Source organism: Triturus cristatus, chromosome 1_2 (genome assembly GCF_964204655.1).
Source record: "Triturus cristatus chromosome 1_2, aTriCri1.1, whole genome shotgun sequence".
Taxonomy (NCBI): domain Eukaryota; kingdom Metazoa; phylum Chordata; class Amphibia; order Caudata; family Salamandridae; genus Triturus; species Triturus cristatus.
In genome coordinates, this window is record NC_140580.1 from 438,918,318 (window position 1) to 438,943,467 (window position 25,150).

The window sequence follows — 25,150 nt, forward strand, 5'->3', positions numbered from 1 at the left end:
TCTTATCTCTCCATGGTAAATTGTCCAACTCAAACACTCTTACCATCTGACAGTGATTCGTAGTCATAATCATATTCATCCTCTTCCTCTTCCTCCTCTTCGTTATTTGCAGAAGTGGTACCAGCACTGCAACCATTACTGGCCTGAACCTGCATATTTGCTAACTGGTGAGCCTGTGGTAAAACGATCATCATTTTATTTTAGATTGCTTAGACAGGTCATTGTGAAAGCAGACACCCTACAGTTTTTCTATTCAGTGACAGGAAGATAAACATATTGTGGGTCAAAGAAAGTAAGCAAGATGTATTATATTCCTTTCCGTCATTGCTGAATGAGAGACAGACTACACACACACAAGTCATATGTTTCTACAGCAGTAAACTCTAAATTGCTGTCTCATCAAAGAAATAACTTCATATTAACTTCTAATTTAAGTATTGTCTGAAGGCTTGATCCCTCCAGATCAGTTGTTTTAGAACCTCACTGCATTAAACTGAACATTAAAGTGTACTGCCAGACACTAGTATAACTCCTAGCTTGTGATAAAAATGTTACCTTTCCTTTTCTGCTGTTCTTTATAGCATAATCAAATTTTCAACACTACCCTGAAAACACAACATATGCGGTTACATGTTCAATACTTGGCCTAAGTTTCCTTCAAAACACTTATTTCAGAACAATTACCACCCTAGGAGAAAATTCCAACATGCTGCAACTTTCCTGAAAATGATATTCCACAGTATCAGCATTTCATAACAAAACACACACAGTAGAAAGTGGGTAGTAATCAAGTTAGGTTTTGATTCTGCAAATCTAAAGCGATTGGGAGAAGGTCATCTAGGACCTAGTTGTTAATATAGGCAGATGAATCACAATAACAAGTGATTGTTGGTGATCTTTTAGAATGGTTGGACAATAATAACAGGGTCAAATTTCACGGAGTGTGCTAGCGAGTCCAACTTCCTGGGCAGACAGTCAGTGGTGATGGTTATTTGCAGGTGGTTATTCCCGAAAGACAAGTTTGAAAAAGATGGAACCACATTTTACATATTAAAACACAGTTTTCCAATACAGTTGAACTAAAAGCCAGGGGCAGTTTTGAAAGGTGAGTCATTAAATAATACAATTCTTTAATGGCATACAATGGAAGCCTGATACTCCACAGACCTGTTGGCAGTTTCAGCCATCAAGTACACCTGGTTAAACTGTGATAAATGGTTAACGTTTTAATTGGGTACACCCATCAGTGGCTTCAAAGAGGGTTTGAGGCTGTAAACTTAGTTTCCAAAATAAAAGTTTTTTTTCTGGAATAAAAATATCATTTTTAAGTTGGTGAATTCGATAAAATTGTCTATAACTACTAGTATGACATTTTCATCATGTAATCACCTAATGCTTACAATACGGACAATGCCAAGGAGGGTCTCCTTAGGCTGCTAGACCGGACTTTATTTTGTGGTAAAAGATAGTTACCAAGTGCCAGGAATTGCTCAACAGATGACAACGGGTCACCAGCCACACACAAATATACATGCAAACGTATACACAGAGTGTATATGCACAAGAGTCCATATTCACTCCTAAAGGCTTTCAGCCCCTTAGGGTAAGCACTAACCTGCTCCAGTCTGATCAGTGCCCCCTCTGACAATAACTGTAGGGGCTTGCTCTAGAAGGATATATATTTTGCAACAACTCTTTCGCTAATTGATAACAGGAAATGCTTTAAGCTATAGCTATTGAATGTATGGGGAAGTGCAGAATCTATATCATTAGTGAGATCAAGAACATTATGAAAACTAAAACAAATCTGTTACCATTCAACACACAGCGTAGTCAATAGGTCAAAACCTGCCGAGACTAGTGCATAAGGGTTGGAAGAGAGCATACCTTTTGTTTTAATATATCCACTGGTGTTTGATGAGCCTTAAGCTTTTTGTTTTTGAGAAGTATTTTTCCTTTTAGCTGCCATGGTGATGGAAGCATTGGATCATCAGAAAAGTCACTTTCAAATAGGAATTTAGTAACCAGCTTATCTCCAAAGACATTCTGAAAAAGACAACAAAAATAGAACACTTAAAAATGTACATTATAAAGCAATACACACAAAGGTACTTGCAAATAAAAGCCTTACCTTGAAAATGTCTGCCATTTTACGCTGCTGTGGCAAAGAACAGTGATTCTCTATAGATATGATGATTGGCATGTCTGAATTAATAAAAGCATTTCGATCAATGGCTTCAACAACCTCCTGGAAAAAGAAAATGCACCCAATTGTAAATGCATTCTTAATGAAGATATTTCAAGCATTTTCTCAACATTAATAAAGTCTATGCAAAGTGAACACGAGTTATTGAGTTATGTTTACCAGTTATCCACCCAATGAGAATTGCTTCTCCAGAAATAACCTTGAGACTTCTTTGCAGAGCTGGAAATCTAAGCACGATGGTGCAAGTGTTCCTGCCGTACACCACCCTTACACTGAATCATTATTGACAGATAAGGACCATATTTCCACCAGTAAGGCAGGAAAACCAACAGCGGGATTCCAAAGAATGGTAGGGAGCTCAAAGAAGATAACTATGGCACTAAACATTCAGAAGAAGATACAACCAATACCTGATGAGCGTGACAGAGAATGAGGAGGGAAGCCTAGCAATTCTCAGCAATATTTTCCAGTCCTCGTTAGATCTTTAGCATGATCTCTGAGGATGCTTGAAGGATTCCACCAGATGCAAGAGATTAATACTTACCACATGCAATGGAAAAGCAGGAGTGACTTTCCGGTAGTTGAAAGATACAGGATTTGATAGAAAAACTAGCTCCAGTATTCCCAATATCACATGGTAACTCTCAAGGCAACTCTCCACGCAGCGGTGAGACTCGCCATAAGAGCATCAAGATATGACCATATTATACCCTTCTATTACTTCAAATGGCTGCCTTACAAAGCCTCTGCCAATACAAACCAGCCTGTGTTACATACAAGGCCATTCATACATAAATGTGTAACTACCTCAACCAAATATTGGTCATTTCAGGCAGACCACGTGCTCTGAGAAGAGCCGATTCTTTTGCTGCCGTAAAGTCCTGCCTTAAAGAAATAAAAGACTAAGAAACAGGCCTTCGCAGGGAATGTGCCTAGGATTTGGAAACCCATCCCTCAAGCAATCAGACCACTTCCAAACTTTCAAACAATCAAGAAACTCAGATTCGTAATGTTACATCAACTTTTATGCCCAGAGTAGGTTTCCTAAATCTATCATTTAACGTCATGGCTTTCAATGGGGTTTACTCATTGAATGATGAATATTATTTTCCCATCACTTATATTTAAATTCTTAACACTACCACCTTGCTGTCAACTGTGAGGGGACAGTGTGATTGAAAACTAGACCTTGAATAGGCAGTTTTTAATGTGCATGTCAAAATAATGAGGAGTGAGAAGCTAAGACACAAGCATGCCATCAGCTTCCCAAGTGGTATGAACTGCAGCAAATATTAGAGGGGTATCCAAAATTCTCTAAACCCGGAATCCTAAAGGTGGTAGATCGTGAGACATAGAAATCTCTTGGATTTTTTATTAGGATCCTCACCCACAGGTACCACCCATGGCACGCTTCCTCACTGGACCATCACCCACTACACCTAATGAAGTGGGAGGGGGAGTAAATTGTAAGGGGAGCACTCTCTAAACAGGGATTATACTATTTAATATTTCCAGCAGCTACCTCTGTGTCTTTATTCTAAATATCTTTGTCAAGGCTAAAACTCTAAAAAAAAAAACCTGAAATAAAAATGACGTCACTGGGTATAATGACCCAACATCAAGGTTTGGTCAACATATTTCAGCCCCACTAAGCGCCCTTGAGGGTCAACAGACTTTCCTCAGGACAAATGTGAGTCTAATCCCTACTCAACTGTAGTAGGTCTTTCCACTTATCAACTACTCTAACTGTGCGACACTATCACAGACAAACAAAGCATGCACGCTAGTACAGACCAGACCTCGGGAAATTTTCTGATATTTGTGCTATTAATCAATAGCTTTAGGCTCCTTAAGGCTTCGGGGAATTCGTCCAGGGTACTCGTCCTGCCTTATACCTAGCTGGGGTCCTCTGAGCCGTGAAACCTTTAGGATTCAGGAGTTAGGGAAGATAGGATAACCCTCTTCTATTTTTTCTTGTTGTAGTTTTTAATGTGTTCATAGTTTGTTTTAGAGTCTAACAGGCACATGCATCAAGCTAAAATGTGCTCGCAAAATTAGCGAATAGCTATTTGCGAGCGCATTTTAGCATTTTCCAATGCATCAACAAAATATCACAAAATCGCAATTATACCGAATGGCTAATACCGGGAAACAAGATATAGCGAATCCTTATTAGCGATAAAAAAAATGCGGGAGCAAATAAAAAAAAAACAATTAAAAAAAAAAAAAAAAAAATCGCAATGCAATGCATGTAAACTCGCTAATAGCGATTTTCATGAAAATCCCAATTTAGCAAGTGCACATTAGGGGGAAGCAGGTGGTAAAAAAAAAAAAACACAAAAAAGAAAGCTGCAAAGCATCAGAGGGCTATTTAAACTGTCCAATGAGGCCATAGAGGCTTTACAGAATGGCGGCACTCTACGTGTTTGCGCGGAGGATGAGTATCCATGCAGCAGGCCAGGCCAGGCCAGCAGGGGAATGCAGGAGAGGATATTCCGCCTGCGCATCACTCTGTTGGGACAAACTGCTGAGGACATATATGATAAGTACCGGCTGAACGCTGCTATGATACTTTACCTCATGGAACCACTAATGCAGCGCCAGACACGTAGGGCCCATGCAATCCCTACCTATGTCCAGGTGCTATGTTGCCTGCACCTACTTGCGTCAGGAAGTTTCCAGGGGGTAGTGGCAGTAGCTGAAGGGGTATCACAAAGCTCCCTCTCACGTTTCTTCAGATCCTTCCTGGCTGCCATGATGACTATGATCCACAACCACATCACCTTCCCCACAACCCAACGGGAATTGAACCAAACAAAACTCAAATTAAATCGAGTAGCCCAGTTCCCTCATGTGATTGGATGCATAGATTGCACCCACGTAGCCATATGTCCACCAGCATTCAATGAGTATATCTACCGTAACCGGAAATCGTATCACTCAATCAATGTACAAGCAGTGGGCAATGGGAAAAACATCATAACCGACATTGTAGCGCAACATCCTGGGAGCACCCATGAGTGATACATCTTCTGACACAGTGGCATTCACACACGCCTGCTCAGGGGGGAATTTGGCGAAGGACACCTGCTAGGTAAGACAATATACTCATTCACACAAATTAAGTATGATATGGCAATGCATACCTGACACTAACACCGTGCTTACTACCCTGTAGGTGACAGTGCATACGCCATGAGGAACTATATCATGACTCCATACTTGAACCCAGCCTCCCCACAAGAGCAGCGGTACAACGCAGCACACATCAGGACATGTAATGTGATCGAACGGACATTTGGATTGCTCAAAAGTCGTTTTCGCATCCTGCACAAAACTGGTGGAGCGATGCTGTACCAGCCGGAAACCTGCTGTAGGATAGTGGCAGCATGTGCAATGTTGCATAATATAGCTACGAGGAGAGGCATACCCGTAGAGGTGTCCGACACTAAGGACAACCAGCCCCCTGTACACCCACGACAGCCGCATTCGGCCAGCTCAACGGAAGGGCAGAGGAAACGTGCAGAGATCACCCAACATTACTTCTGAGGTACGTAATAATGAGACAAAACACTCGCGTTCTTGAACTGCAAAGTTTTTATTTGCACGTGAGCAGGTAGTGGTGTGTGGCCAAACATAGATGTTGCTTAATTGCACATTTACTGCATGTACCAAAGCACAAATTAAATGAATTTTGAACTTCATTCTCAGTCACTATTGATGTCTTGGACATGGTTACGCCACCATGGAAGATAGTCCGGGGGTATATTTGTGTTCAGCACTTCCTCCCACGCACACCGAGACGACTTTCGCTTGCATCAGCATCCTCACTCATGGGTGCAACTGTAGGTGATGTCCTATGTGTACTGCACCTCCTGCCAGTGCTGACTGGTGCTGACATGCTGCTAAGGCTGGATGCCCCCTCACTCCCCTCATCTCCAGTGACATTGCTTAGCCCACCAGTACCAGCCTGGAGCTGTTCAACAGCAGTGGTTACTTGGCCAAGGGTCCTGGCGACATCCCCACAACAATGGCCCATGTCAATTTGCATTGCCACCGACCTCCCTGACAGCAGTGCGGTTGCGTTGTAGAACTTGTTGTTCGATCTGGTATAGCCAACAAAGCATGCCATAAATTGGCGATGCCTCCTCCTCTCTGTGTTGTGTCCCTCCTGCATCACACGCGCAGCTCCTGCATTGTGGCGTTAGTGTGCCTGTTGCCTTCCACAACCGCTTGAGTCAGTTCACTCACGCGATCTGCCATGACTGAAATGTTCTTGTTCATCTTTGTCATTTGCAGATTGATGGCTCCCATATGTCGTGCTTGCAGGTGCTGCACCCTCATCATCTGCGACTCCACACCTCCCCACACATTTGAAGTTGATGCCTCCTGTGCTGCGATGTGGCCCCTTGACCTGCGTCTTCATGTCATCCGGACCTGTGCCTGAGGTGTGGTGGTGGTCCTCACACTAGGCTGGCTTGGCGCAGGAGCCCTTTCAGGATCCTGATCGCTCTCCATTGTCTGGAGAGTAGGGACTGTGGCCCTGCGTCTTGGGGGTGCCTGGGAGGTGCTCGGTGGTGTGACAGGTTTCGCAATGACTGTCTCTGCAGTGGTCTGTGTGCTCTCTCTGCAATCACTGTCATCAGTGTCTACTTCTTCAGCATCTGTGGTGTGAAACAGTGCAATATTAATTTGTGTTGGTGCTAATGTTTTGCCACATTAAATTTAGGTTGCTCTTAAGATCTCACTATCTGTAATCACTGACTGCAGTACAGTTTTGGAACTATGGGCTCACAATGTGGAATTTGACTAACAATTTGGCTCAGGAGACTACAACTCCCATGATGCATTAGAATCTCTATGTGAACTGTGGACTGGAGGTGATTACAGCTAATTGGCTTTCAATCACAGTATGTGCACAATTAGCATTTACATTGATGTGTATATTTTTGTGCCTCTTACCTTGTGTACTACAGGCCCCACCGGATGTATCCAGCTGCGTTACTCCCACAGCAGCTTCTGGCAGGATTGTGCCCTCCACCAGGTCCTCCAAGGCTGTGTTGTCTGGGACTGTTGAGGGTCTTCGCCTCCTTCAGCCTCTGTGCAATTCTCTCCTCTGCCCGGCTACGCAGGTCATACCACCTTTTCTTTAGTTCTTCTATACTGCGGTGTGTCACACCCACAGCATTAGCTTTGTTCTTGATCCTGTTCCAGATCCTTCTTTTTTCTGCCTCTGGTACTTTTAGTGAGAGCTTCCCAAAGAACTTATCATGGCTCTTTACCACCTCTTCAATGAGGTACTCTAGTTCCCTCTCACTGAATTTTAGCTTTCGCTTTCTGACCACTGCCCCCTCTTCTGCTGATGTTTGGGCCATTTTTGGTATCTGCAGGTGTCTGCAAAACAATGTATTTCTTTTCACAGCTCTCCCCCAGAACTCTGCTTCCTGCTCTCACTTCCTCTGGGCACAGACTGCAGTATGGGCTGAATGACTTCCTGGTTGTGAGGTCATCAGCCTGCTCCCAATGCGACTCAGTAAAATTGCGATCTCGCAATTTGCGATCTCGCAAATTACGAGATCGCAAATTACGAGATCGCAATTTGTGTGTTTAACAGGATTTGCAATTCTTTGTGGTGTTATTGCTAATATGTTTAGCGATTATTTGCGATTCTTAATATAAACGCTATCTGCATCATGCATAGGTAATAGCGATTCCTTATTTGCAAGTCCCTAAAAATCGCAAATAAGGAATCGCTATTTTTCTGCTTGATGCATGTGCCTGTAAATCCTTTTAACAATTGTCTATTTAGTTGACACTGGGTAGGTGTGACTGGATCGAAGCGAGGCAGAAGTTTAGATCTTCCACTCTAGTTGCTACAAGCTGGCCTGGAACCTTCTGCTCTGAGCATGCATGGATACTGGTATCAGTGCTTAGTTAGCTGCACATGCGCTGTCTCAAAGAGATATGTTTAATCTGTGGGTTTCAGCCTGCCCATAGGCCTGCCATTTGCTTGCTCCATTGTCTGTCTCATTCTTTGTCACCATTTGTCCCTGGCATGCATGGTCATGCCTCTTCTAGTGTTTAGCCTCCCTCCACCCTGAGCATAGACCAAGTACTTGGAAACAACCACTGTTACCATTTTCACAACATACTTTTTTCTTTCTTTTTCAGAACTCTACACAGTGCTCATGCTTTCACCAGCTCTGTCTCCTCTCACCCGCCCTCATGCCGTCCACAGATTACCCACTTCCCTGTCACTGCTTATCGTTTTGTTGCTGCTTTCCATTTTTTCTACCTCCTCCCTCTTTTCTCGGCTTGCTCTTTGGCACCTCCAAGTGCTTGCCCTATCCACAAATCAACCCCTTCCCCCGGTCACTCATTAAACCCCCACTGTAGTCTGTTTTGTTCTGACGAGTGACGGTCTTATGCCTTTTAACGTCCTGTTACTCTATAGCTGACGTGTTGATTGGAGCATGTGTGCGCATGGCTGTTATTACTTGGCACATGTGTAGTCTGTTTATTTTCCGCATGTATTGTATTGTAATTGCATTTATATAGCACTTACTACCCCTGACGAGGCGTGGAAGCACTTTTTCGACGAGTAGCACGCTACTCCAGAACCCATAAAGGATTAATGGTGAATTAGTATAGTGAAATATGAAAGTAATTTGAGTGGTGCATAGTAGTCAGTTATTTGGATTGAGAAGGATAGCGGAGGGATAGAAGGGGAAAAAAAGGTTTGCATTTATATAGTGCTTGCTACCGCTAATGAGGTGTTGAAGTGCTTTTTTCGGCAAGTAGCACCCTACTCTGGAACCCATAAAGCATTAGTGGTGAATTAGCGTGTGAAATATGAAAGTAATTTGAGTGGTGGATAGGTTAGTCAGTTATTTGGATTCAGAAGGATAGCGGAGGGATAGAAGAGGGAAAAAGGCATACATTTATATAGCCCTTGTTACCCCCGATGGGGTGTTGAGGTGCGTTTTTTGGCGAGTAGCCACTACTCCGGAACCCACAAAGGATTAGTGGTAAATTAGTATAGTGAAATATGAAAGTAATTTGAGTGGTGGATATTAATCAGTTATTTGGATTGAGAAGGATAGCTGTGGGATAGAAGAGGGAAAAAGGTTTGCATTTATATAGCGCTGGTAACCCTGATGCAGTGTTGAAGCGCTTTTTTGGGGAATAGCACGCTACTCCGGAACCCATTAAAGGATTAGTGTTGAATTAGAATGTGAAATATGAAAGTAATTTGAGTGATAGGTATTAGGTGTGTGCGTGTGTGTTTAAACCATACATAGTCGTTCGGCAATGGTGTTTATAGCTGGAAAGTCAGCAGGGAAGGCAGCAGTCCCAACCCTCCTGGGACCTCCGAGGCTTGGGACGGCTTCCTTCCTTCATTGGCTGATCTAAGGTGAGCCAATGAGGGAAGGAAGCAGTCCCAACACTCCTGGTATGTTTCTGTGTATGTTTTAATATTTGGTAATGAGTGTTGTGAATGGATCTGTGTGCACGTGTGTGTGAATGCATGGGTGTGAGTGAGTATGTATGTGTGCGTATGTGTCACTGCTCTGTCAGGCTCTATCACGTGATCTCCACCTTTCATTTACAGCTGCCTCCAAAGCTACCACCCTATGAGGTCTCTCTGTATCTATCTAGCTAACTGATTGATTGTTCCAAGGTTCCGCAAGCCCAGGGCCAGTGCTTGCTACTTTGCGACCTATGCAGCAAAACTTTTGATCTGTCTGCCAGTCTAAAAAAATGTCAACCATGATCTTAAAACCTAGCTTTATGCTCAGATCTTTTCTCTTCCTATAATCCAGTTTCCATCCCTTTCTTTGCTAGATTTTCTCCTTCACTTAATCAGTGGGAGACCTTCGCTGATTGTGCGCTCAATAAATCAATTATAACATGCCAATCTGATCCTAGCATACTTGTTCGCTTTTTCATTTGCAAAGTGTTCTGAGAGCTCATTGGCCTGGTTTGTGCTTTATAAAAATCCATAAGAAATAAATGATTCTTTTTACCTCCCTGAACACTTACATCCTAGTAATTATGTAGGAGATCGCTGCATACGGTTATCTCTTGTGTTTCTTGGTTAATCTTGATGCCTCTATTACTCCTCTTTTCGTGATATCTGAAGAGCGAGCTAGAGCCTCCTCATATCCTGCTTTAAATGGTCTACTAACGACCCTAAATATTAAGGGTTGCAGACTTTTTTTGGTTTTATTTACCATATTTGATCTGAATGTCCGTTCCACTGCTGAAACTTGTCACGGTGGACCATTCAGATGCATTAGTTTTGTGAGTTCCTGGTTGAGATAATTAATTCAGTAATTTGAACACCCTGACACACATCTTTTTTTTGTCTACAATGTTATCTATATTGATCCCAGATTTGCTCTTTGCTGAATTGGACAGGGATGTCAGGGAAACACACGGGAGTGATACAAGTCTATAATTCAATGCAGGATTCTAACTTTGTTATGTGTATTTAAAAAGCGTACTATCATCTGGGAGGGTATCCTGGATCTGGGCAGGTCAGAGTCTAGCCTCACCTAGGATAAGTTGGACAGGCAATTCAAAAAGCCTGTTTTTCAACTTCTTGCAGAACTCAAGCAGTAAGGAAGAGGCTGTGATGCTTAAAGGTAGGTTGTTCCATGCTTCAAGAGCGATGTAGAAGGCACAACCTTCAGAGCTGCCTGGAATGTATGCAAGTAGGAGTCCGGTCTGAGGTGTTTGGATGGCTTCTGAAAAGAGATGAGACTATTGAGGTAGGTTTGCCCAATGCTGTGCAGTACTATTAAGGTGCTAGTGAAGAGATGAATTGTGCATGCTTGGAAGTCAGTGGAGCTCCTTGAGGAGTGGTGTGATTTGTGAGGTCTGCTGGAAGTTGAGGGGCTTCTGTCTGCCGAGTTCTGTATGGTTTGCAGTTTCCTGGTGAGATGTTTGTTGATCTCACCACAGAGGGAGTTCCAGTAGTCAGTTTGCTAGTGACGAGGATTTGTGTGACTGTTTCGAGGATGCTGCGCAGGAGCCATTCGAAGATATTCCTCAGCCTCTTCAAGGTGTGGAAGCAGGAGACTGTGAAGGCATTGACTTGGGAGGTCCTGTCAAGTTTGCTGTTTATGATGATACCTAGGTTCTTAGCTTCGGTGCTGGTTCCTAGTGTGGCCGGCTACCGGGTGGCGGACCATGACGAGGTGTTTTCCCCATATAGCACAACTTCTGTTTTGTCTGTGTTGAGTTTGAGACAGCTGGCTTCATCAGTTAGCGACTTTCGTCATGCAGGCGGTAAACTAGATCTGGGTGCTGGGAATGTTATCTGAAAGAGTAGGAGCAAGCGTCATCGGCACAGGAGCAGATATCAATGTTGTGGGAACCCATAAGGCTGGCTAGAGGGATCATGTAGTTGTTAAAGATGGTCAGGCTGAGGGACAATTCTAGTGGTACTCCACAGATGAAGTTGTAGGTGTCGGTCAGGTAGAAGGCCAGGCTGGATCTGTCCTTGGATTCCAATCTCAAAAGCGGTCGATGAGGTTACAATGGGAGACCTTGATGAATAAAGTGGAGGTCTAGGAGGATGAGGGCTGCTGTGTCTTCGCTGTCCAGGATTTTGAAGATTTCATCTGTGGCAGGGATGAGAACTGTTCCTGTCTTTGCTTGGGTCTGAAACCGGACTGAGTGGCATCCAGGAATTGGCAAACGCGGAGATGGCTGGTGAGGCATTTGTTGAGGAGCTTCCCTAGGGCTTTGGCCTTCTGTGATAGCAGGGAGATCGGTCTATAGTTGGCAAGCATTGATTTTTCCACAGAGGGTTTCCTGAGCACTGGGAGGACTGTAGCGAGTTTCCATGTTTCTGGGAAGGTAGGTGATGCAATGGAAGCATTCAGGATAGGTGTGAGTGCTTCAGTGATGGGTTGGTGTCCTCTGATGAAGGCGCGATGGGGTAAGAAGTCCAATGGGGCATCCGAGTGGACAGACTTCATGGTGGCAGCGGTATCTTCCAGTGTGATGGTAGGCCATGTGGACATGATAGTTTCTCTGGCAGAGATAGAAAGTCATGTTGTGAGGTCTGCTGGGTCCGTTTGAGGGTTGAATCTGCTGTATAGGAAGATTATTTTGCTGCACAAGAATTATGAGATTTTGTTACAGCACTCTTTTGAGGTGGAGATGCTGTTGAAGGCAGCTGCAGGCAAGATGAAATCTTTCAGAATGGCGAAGCGCTGTTGGTGCTTGACGTTCGTTCCAGATATGTTGGTAGTAGCGTCTTAGTGGGGATTTGAAGGTGTTCTGGTCTGTGATGTCTCGGCTCATCCTCCATTTGTGCTCCATTTTTTTGCAATGCCAATTTGTCATCCTGAGTTCCTCTGGATACCAACTAGCTTAAGGTCTGGATCTTGTGGCTTTGTTGTGCTTTTAGGGGGCCAGTATCGGCACTGGTGGTGATCCAGTTGTTAAAGTTGTTGATGGATTCTGGCAGGCTGCTGGAGAGTTTGGGTCAGTGTGGAGAGAGAGCAGTCCAATCCAGTTGTGTCAGGCAGGCCTGGTGGTGGTACGTTTGAGTTGGTGCCGGACCGGAATGCTGAATATGAAGAAGGTGTGGCCTGCCTAGATCAGTGTGTCCGGTGTCTAGCTGAGTGCGTGGGTCCCTTTGCACGTTGGGTATGGCAGAGGTTTCCGAGGTCTTCTAGCAAAGCAATAGAGTTCAAGTCAGCGTGGTCTTCCAGGTGGAAGTTCAGGTTTCTGAGGCGGAGGTAGGCGCTGGAGTAAAGGTTGAAGGGAGCTATGAAGTTCATGAAGGTGTTGGTGAAGTTGGTCTGCGGCCCTGATGGTCTGTAGACAGAAATTCCACTCAGGGTGAAGTTGGAGGTGATGTGGAGTTTGAACTTCAGATGTTCCATGTTGCTGGCGGGTGTGTTAGTGGACATGGTGCAGTTGATGGTGCCCGTGAAGATAATGGTGATTCCACCTCCGGACTTGTGCTGACAGACTTGCATGGCGAACCTGTAGCCAGTGTGGATGGAGGTGGCAATGTGAAGAATTAGAAGTGTGGATACACTTTCCTGGACCATTATATTCAGCAGGCCAACTGAGACTTGACACCAGTATTCCACATTAGATAAACACAAAATCGACAATTATATTTTTTTTACACTCGTAATAAGACAATACATATGCTCAGTTGTAAGTTGTCTTGCCACTATAGGTTCTGGAATTATCAGGTTAAAAAATGGAAACCTAGAGATCGAGCCAAAAGAAGGGGAAGCCATTAAATGTCTGCAGAGAGGGGGTGGTTCTCCTATCCTCCATCTGCATGCATGGCACTGCAATTGAACATGCTGGTAACTGTGATGCGACTGGTGTGCCTCAAGTTTTGTTAACTTGTTGTGTATGTCATGTATTGATAGCACTTAAAACTAATTTTAATAAAAGGAACATGGAAATGGAGAGGAGGCTGAGGCAAAGAACCTACTGGACAGGGAATGTATTGACATGATGAAGCTCACTTAGGAGAGGCTGACCTGTATTGAAGCTTCATAGAACTTCTCTTTGCCCTCTTCACTTACTGGTAACTAAACCTTTGTTGCTATTCCCAACAGGTGAATCCATATACAGCTATATGTGTTTTGCCAGGTTTAGGGAGACTGACCATGCCCTTTCTTAAAGAAATGTGCTGCAAGCCTTTTGCCTGACTCTTCAGCTTGAAGAAACACCCAACCTGTGATTAATTAGCACACTGCAAGCTGTTGCCCTGTAAACCTAAGGGGTGCTTATTTCAATGTGTCCACTAAGTAGAGCCTGACACAACACTGCTGGGGAAGCACTTTTGTCACAGGAAACGTTTATATGTCTGAATTTAGTAGTGTTACACAAGGACATGTGATTTGCTACTGTACTATCTTAATTTTTAAAGCACAGCAAATTGTCAAGTAAATTTCCATAAATAGGAATGAAATTAGATTCAGAAACTGAAGAATATGCCTAGTGTAAAATGAATCTGGTAACCAATAGAGAGTTGTTTTCCTCAGAAGTTGCACTTTTTACCATTTGGTGGGCCAGTCTATAGCTACTGAAGCCACTTTAAGCCATGAGCATTGTTCACAACAGATTTGGAATTCCTTCAAGAAGCAGAGTTGATTTTGGTGAACAGTTCTCTTCCTTCACTTTTAACGTCTGCCCAGCTGCTTAACATCCTCACCCAAACTCAGGCTTCAGAGTATAAAGACGTGTCTCACCTACACCAACATCATACCTACACCTCACAACCTCATTTCCAGCTTTCTTGGTCCCAAGCACAAATTTGCATCACAGAGACACTCTCTGCATCAACTTGTGCACCAACCACAGTTAAAACCTCGGGGAACAAGATGAACTAAAGATTGGGGTTATGACATCTGGAACTGTTATTCTGGAAGCTTTCTCTTCTTCACGCTCTTGTACTACTCACTCATCTGTAAATATATATTGTGCACAAAGTTAACTTGTACCATTTTTCTACTGTACTGTGAATTAATGTTCATTTCATGTGCATATGCCTTTGTAGGTATTCATTTCTATACTTCATAAAATACTTGATTATGTGCTGAAAAACGTAAAGGCCTGGGCTATCCGACCTATTACACAGGTGCCCAACCTACATCCTAGTTTTAAATTCTACTATTACTACATTTTGGGCCAAACAGGACAAGGTTAAGTTGGGCACCAAGACATACCGAAGGTAGTAAAATAACTCAATAGAGACCTCACAGTGCAAGAGCATTATTAATCTACCTTTGGCCCCTCATAATACAACAATACCAAATGTATCATGACAGCATCCTGCCTAAGATATTTCCCATACAAGAGAGTCCATCTTTACATTAATCTTTTCACTCAATAGGGGATTTTCTCACAACTTATCTAGATAAGAAGTTGATTGCCTTTTGTTCATCATGCATCTGCTGGAAGAGATAATCTAGCTTTCTCAAATCATGATGGATGAGAGGCTGATTTATAAGGCGGAAGTCTTGAGGAATTGAAGAAGGACTTAAAGAGTTTGCAATGAGAAACTGTCACAGTATCTGCACTTTAAAGCTTGCTACTGTAGTGTAAGGCAGAAAATAGAAAGTAAAAGGATTTTGAAACCAAACAAAATCCAGGCGAAGGAAAAATTCTAAAATGCAATGGATAGAGGGGTTAATGCAGCATGAAATGGCACTGCTGGATAGGTTTGAGAGCTCAGCAGTTAGTGGAAACGAAAAACAGTGTTAAGACAACTTGAAAGTAAGAATGGGGAAGAGAGGAACATAAGAGAAAGAGGGAGGCAGAAGAAAGGAAGAGAGAGCGAGAGAAAGAAGGAAGAGGCACAAGAGGGGAAAGGAAATGTGCTGGATAGAATAGAGAAAAATGTGCAGGCCTCATTTCCTCTGATATCCTGCGATCAGCCAACCAAACGTGTGGGGGTTGCAATTACAGGACACTTGTATTTATACTTCTTTATTGTTGCATTTTTATGGAAACGTGAAAAATGCACCTCTGCAGGGCTTCTCTTATGTTGGTGGTACACTTTTCAACTTTTATTTAATTCAGAAAAAATGCTAGGAGTGTGCTTGAATATTTAGGACTGCTCACGGCATAATATTCTAAAATTCTGCAATTCTAGAATACGATGTTGCCCTCAAAAATGTGTTTTTTATGCACTTAAATTGTACCTTTGGGTGCAAAACATAGTAAATCAGACCCAGTGTGCCCTAGCCATTCTGCTCTCGGCATTCTTCTACACTGTTATATTTATAAACCATCTTGCAGCTGCTGGATTCTCCCTTTCATATGTCGAAACAGAAGTAGGAGTGGACAATAGACGAACCAAAGAACCAGCAAAAGAAGGTGTTGCATCACAAACAACCTATCATCGATACATGCAGAATAAAATATCTTCCGGTCTGTGAAAAACTCACAGACAGAGGGGGGAAAAAAAAAAATTATTCATAGCTACTTCCATTTAACAATAACATTTTTGATTGAAAAAAAACAGAACAAGCTAACAGCCTGCTAATGTCCAATATTGCTGCCCCCATTTTTACACTGGCCAACATACCTTAAAGGGAATCTTGGTTGTGAGGGTATGTCCATGATATATGATAGGCATGCCATCATCACCATCCCAGCAGTCTAACTCCACGCTCCTACAGCCTTGTAATAGTACCTGTATAAAAAGAAAAACAGAACATTCCAAATTCTTAAGATAACACAATGTGAAAAGTCAGGGCTATGGTGATGCCTTGAAAAACACAAAATGAGAAATCATTTTTATATTTATGAAGTTGTACCAGTAGACACTTTAAATAGGATTATGTAAATAATCTTGGGGAAAATGTTGAAACGTTTAATATTTAGGAAGAGAGCCTTGGCCCATTCAATAAATCCTCAAAGGAAGTGCTTAAGACACTGTAGAATTCTTTGATCATATATCAGACCTGACTGTAACAAAAGAGGCCTTCAACTCAGTGAAATAGGATATACAACAAATGCTTGTTAGCTGAACGTACAATTTGGAAATATTAAGTGATCATTTTTTATTTAGAAAGAACAAATGAAATTAACATGGCCCAGTACTGAAGATACTACACAGTCCAGATGCACAATATGACAATTTGATTATATTGTACTTAGTCCACTGATTTTGAAAGCACTGTATACCACAAGAATAGCTGCATCAGAGTAATATCAAGAGAGGTAGGCAAGAACCTGTAGAGGTAGGGCAAGTAAACGGTAAGAAGAGATGTTGAATTTGCTGGCGCGAGTACGTCTGCACCAAAGAAGATTTAATGAGGTTCTTTCCAAAAAAGGTTTTTAAAAGAAGGGTACAATGGTGCATTTTCCAGCGGAGGAGGAGCAAGATGGCGGGCCGATGCCGCCGGGGAGTGCAGGCATACGAGTTGGTTCCCGGGTCTCTAACACACTGCTGGGCTTTACTGGGCTATGATGAGTAACTGATTGCCTAAAATTCTTGGTAAAGCTTGAGACGGAAAGGAGACAGCAGGAAAAAAGAAAAACTGGAAAGAAGCTGAATACTCACAGCAATTGGTGAGACGAATGCAGATAGCTGTTCCTCGCGGGATCCAGCGGTTGCTCTACGAGCTTCGGATTGCTCGCCTTGTAACCACGAACCGAACAGCCATCTACTGGCAGAGGCTAGTTTTCGAAAAACGAGCTGGATTGAAGTCGGCGTTTTTTACAGCGATGGCTCCACCGAAAGCAACGGCCAGCAGGTAAGACGCCGGCAAACACGGCCAGCACTGTACCCGATGAAGGAGTTAACGAAGTGGATGAATTGTCGAGGCAGCGAGGGGACACCGCCTCAAGGGTCAGAAGCCGTTATTGCGTCCTTTACACTCTGGGAAGGCGGCGGAACTGCTTGCAGCGAGCGCTATCGCTGGGCTTGCTACTGGCAACAGTATGGCAGACATTCTCTTGGAGGCAATCCCTGGGCAACAATGTTGCACTGAGTCTGTTCTTCTGCAGAAAGGTAACAATTCTAGCGCGCTGGAACAGCTAGAGGCAGAGGCGGCACCACATACAGTAGAGGATATGGTAAACTCTAAGCTGATCAGTTCTTTAACTTTCCCAGGGAGCATGTTTGGTGAGAGCAATCATCAAAACTAAATTAATATTACGAACAGTATGAGCAGCACAGCTAGCTCAGGCAGCAGCCAAGGCTCAAGGACTAATGATATGCTGGGGTCTGAGCAGAACGGGTTAAATGGATGTGCGCCTGGCATAACCTCTAGTGTAATGCATACTCTGGCTCCTTCTAATGTATGTTCTGATATAGAGCAAAGGGGTGATTTACAATCTACATTATGGATACCGGAGGATAGCGAAGCAGCTAGCGGTGGGGGCCAACCTGAGACACAAAAGGCTCTAACTTTGGGAAAGAAGATGGAACAGGCATCCAATATATCTAACACATCTAACACTTTTACTAAGAAGAAAAATGTCAGAAATAAAATTACTAAGGGTAACAAGAAAACTCCAACTAGGGTGGACCAGCAACAAACCACTTCTCCATACAATAAGGATGCCTCAGCTGATACCCCCTACGTCGGTGGGTTCAAGCGAAGGGTGTAGTTAAGTCAATCATTTCTCGGTTGTCGGGGACTAGCCCAACAGAGGCTGGCCCTGGCCCTAGCAACATAGAAGTGTCAGAAATAGTCCCAGAGGATCAGGCATGTGGACTTTCTCTCGATCAGCCACCCAACTTGCCACCTAACTTGAATTCAGTGAACTCTCCACTGGCATGCGACATGTCACAAGCACAACACCAACAAGGAGATATAGCGCAGTCAATGGAGCCACTTTGTGTTGATGCGGAGCCAACACTTGCTTCAATTCTTCAGGTCCTACTGGCTAAGAGACAAGAAGCTCAGGAGCATTATGTTCAAGCTTGTGCATATAGTCATGGTATCAAACAGGCATTGCAGGAGGTGACATTAAAGGTCGGGACAATAGCGAATGATGTCATGGAGCTAAAGCAGCGGGTAGCAGATACTGAGGAAGCTACTGACTTCAGACTCATTATGTACATATTACAATGCTCCAGCTAAAAGTCGAGGATTTGGAGACTCGCCAGCGTCGGCATAATTTAAGACTGTTTGGGGTTCCAGACGGGAAAGAGGGGGCTGATCCTAGAACTTTTATAGTACAATTTCTGCAGAAAGCATTCCCGGACCTTGGGGACTGGGATTGTCAGGTACAAAGGGCCCACAGGCTTCTGCTAGGGCAACAAAAGCAGGGGTCTCGCTACCCGCGACCATTTCTGATTTTATTTGGTAACGATCTACTCCGGCAGGCTGTATATTTGAAAGCTCGCCCAAGCTCTCCAGTAACAGTTGATTCTATTAACTTTTTTGTAAGGTCAGACGTATGTAAAACATCCATGGACAGACGCTGGCAATTACGACAATTAATCGAGCCATTACAGGCCGTTGGTGCACAAGTGTTCTTGAAGGAACCTGCACGCTTGAATGTCTTGCGCGGGGGTTAAACGCATTTTTTTCGGACCATAAAAGACGCAAAAGAAGCTATTGGAGGATGACAGAATGAGGTGGGGGAAAGCATGAGGAGTATATTGTCTGTACTTTCCTACATAAATGCATTTCTTTTCCTTCTTCTTCCTATTTCGTTTTTTTCTGCTTTGTTTCCCCTCTGTTCTCTTCTTTACTTAATGGATGTTGGTTAGGCTCGGGGGCCATCGTAGGAGCACTGCCTCCAGGTAGCTGCCTATTAGCAGCAACTCCATAAAGGGGAGGTATCCTCCTTCACGATACGGGTGGGGGCTGTTAAGGGTTTGGGTGGGGATGGTAAGTTTTTAGTAGGGCAAAAAAGAGTCAACATGAGGGTACATGAAAAATGTGGATGTAATTTTGTGTATGAAGATGACAGGGGGAATTAGAATGGAAATAAGCACTTTTTCAGTGTTAGGTAGTAATGTACTTGTAATGAATAGTGTGGATAATGGATCAAGTTAAATGTTTAGCTTGGAACGTAGCTGATCTTAACAGTAAACTTAAGCGACAGCTTGTCCGTAAAGAGATAAAAATGTATAATCCTCAGTTTTGTTAACAGAAACGCATCTCTCGTGTAAGGATCGGTATCTTCTTCACACAAACGTTTTTCATGTGTTTTACACAAAACTATAGCAGATCAGGTGGGTAGATGGGCAATAGCACAGTTGAAAATAAGGGGGCAGAAATACGTATTCTCTGTTATATACGGTTCTAACGTGGTTGATCTTTCGGTTATTGACTCATGAATATGGAAGTGTTGAACTGGGAGGGTGAACGAGCGGTAATGGGCGATTTTAATTGTATTATGGACTATGGCATTGATACAACTAGACGTGGGGCTTTCCATAGAATGCGGAAGACAAGGGCTGCAATAATAGAACTAGGGCGCCTACAGTTAATACGGGATGTATGGAGGGATTTATATCCAGCTATACCAGGATATACGCATTCTGCCCCACATAAATTATATTTGAGAATTTATATGGCATGGGTTTTGGACAAGATAATGTTGATGTTGGATTTGGAAGTATGCCCCACGTGTTACTTCTGATCATAACCCCATAATGTTAACATTTCAGACGATAGTAACAAATAGAATAACTAGACTCTTTTCTTTTCCAAGATACTTGCTATCTGATAGTGTCTACATAGCTACCATTAGGAAACAATTAGAGCAGTTTTTTAAAGAAAATATCGGGTCTGCCTCTCCACTGATCGATTGGGACACTTGGAAAGCATTTATTAGAGACATTACTCAACAATATATATGGCGACAGAATAAAGCAAGGGCAATTACAACCAAGGAGGCTATTCAGGCTATGCGAAGGGAGGAAGAACAACATGCAGAGGCAGTTTTGCGGGGTACTCCTGACCAGGAGCAATTGCTCCTTTCTTTAATAGACCTTAGAGTAGCTACAAAAAAGATATTTAGGGAAAGCATAGCGGCTAGATATGATAAGTATAGTTTTACACAATATGAATATGGTGAGCAAATAGGCAGGATTCTAGCCCATAAGGTTGCAGATCGGGCCAAAACTCATATTAAAGGAATAAAAGGGGTAAATGGTGTATTTTATACACAACCGCATGAGATATTAGAACAGTTTTCTGTATATTATCAGGAGCTATATACTTCAACTATAGCACCGAAAGAGGAAGATATACAGAGCTACGTTCAAGACAGACATATATCTACTCTGAGTAAGGAGACTGCAATTTTAATGGAAATGGAAATTACAAGGGAAGAGATCGATCTGGCAATATAGACTCTGCCATCCGGGAAGGCTACTGGGGAGGATTCTTTTCCCCTTGAATTCTATAAGGTTTTCAAAGATCTCTTACTGGAATCATTTAGACTGGTTGTGCAATATATTGGTATTTATGGTAAGGTACCTGAATCATGGAACATGACTCAGATAGTCTTTTTCTTAGAAAAAACAAAAAACCCTGATGAATGTGGCTCATATAGACCAATATCACTTATCAACGCGGATGCTAAAAAAATGTCAAAAATACTCGCTAATCGTCTTGCTCCTGCTATGTCGGGGGTAGTATCTCCCCATCAACATGGTTTTATTCAAGGTAGAGATACTACCAAACATGTTAATACAGCAATCTGTGCTTTTGATATGGCAGGGAAAATATCAACTCCTCTTGGTATGATATTATTAGATGCTGAAAAAGCGTTTGATGGGGTGAGTTGGGATTTTTTATGGTGCATACTTACAATGGTTGGGGTTAAGGTGATATACAAACAATGGATTCAGGCCTTATATAATAAACCCCGAGCAAAACTAATATATTTTGGCTCACAATCATTAGTCTTTTTAATTCTTCGAGATACACGGCAAGGATGTTCCCTTTCACCCTTGTTATTCGCCTTATATATCGAACCATTCATTCATGCTTTACAATATAACTCTAAAATGATCCCATTGATGTCTGGTGCTACTTCGTTAAAAGTTATCGCTTATGCTGACGATATTGCGATCTTCACAACTGAGCCAGCTAAAGCAATTAAGCTAATTGAAGATGAAGCAGCTAAGTTTGGCTCTTTATCAGGCTATAAATTAAACATTAAGAAAACTCAAATAATTCTTAATTTTAAATCGAGCTAACAGTTTCATGGTACCTCTTCTGTGGCTACATATTTGGGAGTCAAACTCTCTTCACGGATAGACAAGATAATTTCTTTGAATTATGAAGCCTTAATTAAAGATATAGCTGCATTACTAAAGAGATGGCATAAACTACCCATTGGCATTTTTGGACGGTCTAATATTATTAAAATTAAGGTACTACCAACATTTTTGTATCTATTTAGATCTATTCCTTTGAGGGTTCCTAATAGTTTTTTAAAGAGATTAGAGGGTGTCTTAAGTAGTTTTATTTGGGGTCACAAAAAAGCCAGGAGAGCCATCGATTTGTTAAAACTTCCATATAAACAGGGAAGGATTGATTTCCCAGACTTTAAAATGTATTTTTGGTCCGTCTTCGTTGCTCGCTTTCGTAGTCTCCAAAATCCTATGCATACCACCTTTTTTCATCAATTTATGCTGCTAGAGGATAGTGGTATGTATCTGTATAGAATCAATGACCCAAACTATTTTAAAAGAGTAAAGTTTAAGACCATACGGGATAGTACGCATATATGGCGTACTATTTTTTCTAGCTGTAAACTCTCATTCTATCATGAGAGACTTCCTTTATGGGGTAATCCAATATTCCCAGAAGTATTTCAGGATACTGCTGGTAAACGTTGGGCCAATTATGGGATTGCCTATCTTAGGGATCTTTATGATCATAGTGGTTTTATATCTTGCGAGAATTTACAGCTACAATTTAAATTACCAGATTATATGTTTTTTTAAATATCTTCAAATTCGGGATTATGTATTGAAACATTTAGCTTTGACAAAACTCTCTAACTCGGAAGTCTGGGATTACTTATATAGGGAAAAGACAAAATCGCTTATAAGCCACATGTATAAATGCTTTATCTGTCATAGGCATGGGGACGGTGAAAAACTGGCGGAACGGTGGAGTAGGATTTTGGGAACAACTACTAAGGCAGGTGCTCTGGAAAAAGCTTTAAGCATTATTGGCGATTCAGTTAATTCTATTAATTTGCAATTACAACAATTTTGTACAGTATGCCTGCTGTATTACACGCCGGAAAAAACAGCTAAATGGGCGTTACCTGGTTCAGTCAGCACTCGGACAAAATGCCCTAGATGTGATCTGTATGCTGGAAATATAATACACGTTTGAGCAGTAGCAGCACTACCCTCTCCCCCTTCGGTGCCTTGAGACCCTCACGGGTGAGTGGTGCGCTTTACAAATTGATTGATTGATTGATTCTCCTCAGCCTTGTGGGACTAAAAAAAAAAAAAGATATGCTCTACATTCAGTGCAATGAACAGGTCTAACTATGAGAAAACATCTGAGCCTTCCATACACACTGCTGTACACTGTAGTCAGGGAGAACAGACCCTTCTGCTGCAGCTTCCAAGCTTCAGACATCCTTTATATTAAAAATCACTGCAATCAACGGAACTGTGGTCATGGCACAGTACAATGACCACATCGTTATTTGCAACAATTTCTTGTTCTAACCACCTGGGCTACTTGCAGCAGTTATTGGGGCTGCTGGCAACTTCTGTCAACTTGCTCTAAGGTATGATGGACAGGGATGTGGTGTATGCATGTCACACTCTGTATCAGACCGCATCCACCAAAAAATAAAACCCGGGACTACTCTACCCATACATTCTAGATTGCACTTCCCTCCAAGTGCTTCTCCAAACCATAATGCACTATCAGTGCAGCCTATTGTGGCTTTATACTGTTTTGGGAAAGATCATTTCCATCATAAGCTTCCTTTCTCATTCCATCTTCCAAGTCTCATCTTCTCCATCACCTGGTCTTTTTTCCACCTAACACAATTTCCAGCACTTTCAGGAGAGGCACCCTCTGAGCTGCATGAGACAGTTTACAAACATTTGCTCTCATGAACTTTCAAGACGCAACACCCTTTTTAACCTTTTAATGTGCACAGCAAAGGACTTTGATCAAGTTGAAGCAGAGAGGCATTATTTCTTTTCATTTTCTTGTAGTGTAGACAAATACCTTGGGAATGGACACTTCTGAGAACAAACAAGAGTACAGGTTGTAACGTTTAAGCACTCAAACATAAAGGGGGCACATTACGAAAGAGACACAGGACATGTGCTCTTGTAACAGCAGTGATGTTTGGGATCGATGATTAAAGGGTCCATACTTACCTCAGACTGATAGCCCCTGATGTGAAGGGACAGAGGTTAGCAAATTCAGTGGGGGACATGCAGACCTTCACCACATGTATACTTGCAGTTTCTGTGCAAAGAATACTGCTGCAAGGGTTTAGAAGCTCTGAAGAAAATAAAATATTCTAACTAGCTTTTTACCCACCAACCAAAAGCCGAGTTTGCCGTGCCAGTGGCTGCCTGAAGCCATGATGGATCTTTTAACCCTAAGGTCCCACCTCCACCTACTATAAAATAGATCTAGGTGGCAGACTCCAGTCTGGCGCTGACAACAAAATGTAAGCAAGACTTCACAATTAAGAGCAGCTGGTGCAGAAGACTACGGCCTCTCGTATCCCTGGGTCCCAATGACACTACTGCTGCTATACCATTCATAGAAACAGTCCTGTAGATTTTGACGACAGAGCATTGCTAGCTGTTATGACCAGTACCTGAAGAATAATGTGATGGCCCTGGGACGACCGAGAGCAGCAAGACTGGCAAAGGCAGTCCACTCTGCCTTAGCTGAGTGTTCGATTTCTAGCAATGACTCTGTGTTTGCTGGGCTGGACAGCCAAGCACAAGGCAGTGCTACACAGCACACTACAGCGCTGGAGCGTGTGCAGCATTTCTATCTGCAGCATGTGACCAAATGTCACAGATCCACTCATCATGACTGATGACGCTGGGTCCTATGCTAACAGAATGGCTCGACTCCTATACTCTGCACAGGAAGTCTTTACTGATTTAACCCCCCACTTTCCCAAATCGTCACAGGGGGGGTAGGATCAGTGAGGTCTGCTGACCCCCATCTCACCTTATAACATTATAGGGAAGGGTGGGCCAGTCAGGAGTGGAGTCTTCAGACAGAGGTTCTCCTTTGAGGCAAACCAGCGCTATTAATTACTAAACTTGATTAAAAAAAGGTGATGGCTTGAGCATGCACAACAAAATGAACTATGTACTGTGTCTCCCTGGCTGCCTGCAGGACCCGTGTTTAGGTAAGACTCATGTAGAGTAGCAGTCAGACATACTGTCTATCAGCATTTACTACTTTGTACCCATAAAATTATTAGGAAAAGATAAAACCAGCATCTGCAATGCAATAG

General features: G+C 42.7%; 1 protein-coding gene across 7 annotated transcripts in view; it reads right to left on the reverse strand.

Annotated features, from left to right (window-relative positions):
- Positions 1 to 25,150, reverse strand: part of PLCE1 (phospholipase C epsilon 1) — a 932,976-nt gene that overhangs the window by 277,800 nt on the left and 630,026 nt on the right. For all 7 annotated transcript variants that reach the window (XM_085605968.1, XM_085605952.1, XM_085605960.1 and 4 more), the window contains 4 exons: positions 16,287 to 16,394; positions 2,132 to 2,248; positions 1,888 to 2,046; positions 44 to 173 (listed from right to left, as the gene is read on the reverse strand). In XM_085605968.1, the coding sequence (XP_085462094.1) occupies positions 44 to 173; positions 1,888 to 2,046; positions 2,132 to 2,248; positions 16,287 to 16,394 (514 nt within the window). The remainder of the gene's footprint in view (positions 1 to 43; positions 174 to 1,887; positions 2,047 to 2,131; positions 2,249 to 16,286; positions 16,395 to 25,150) is intronic.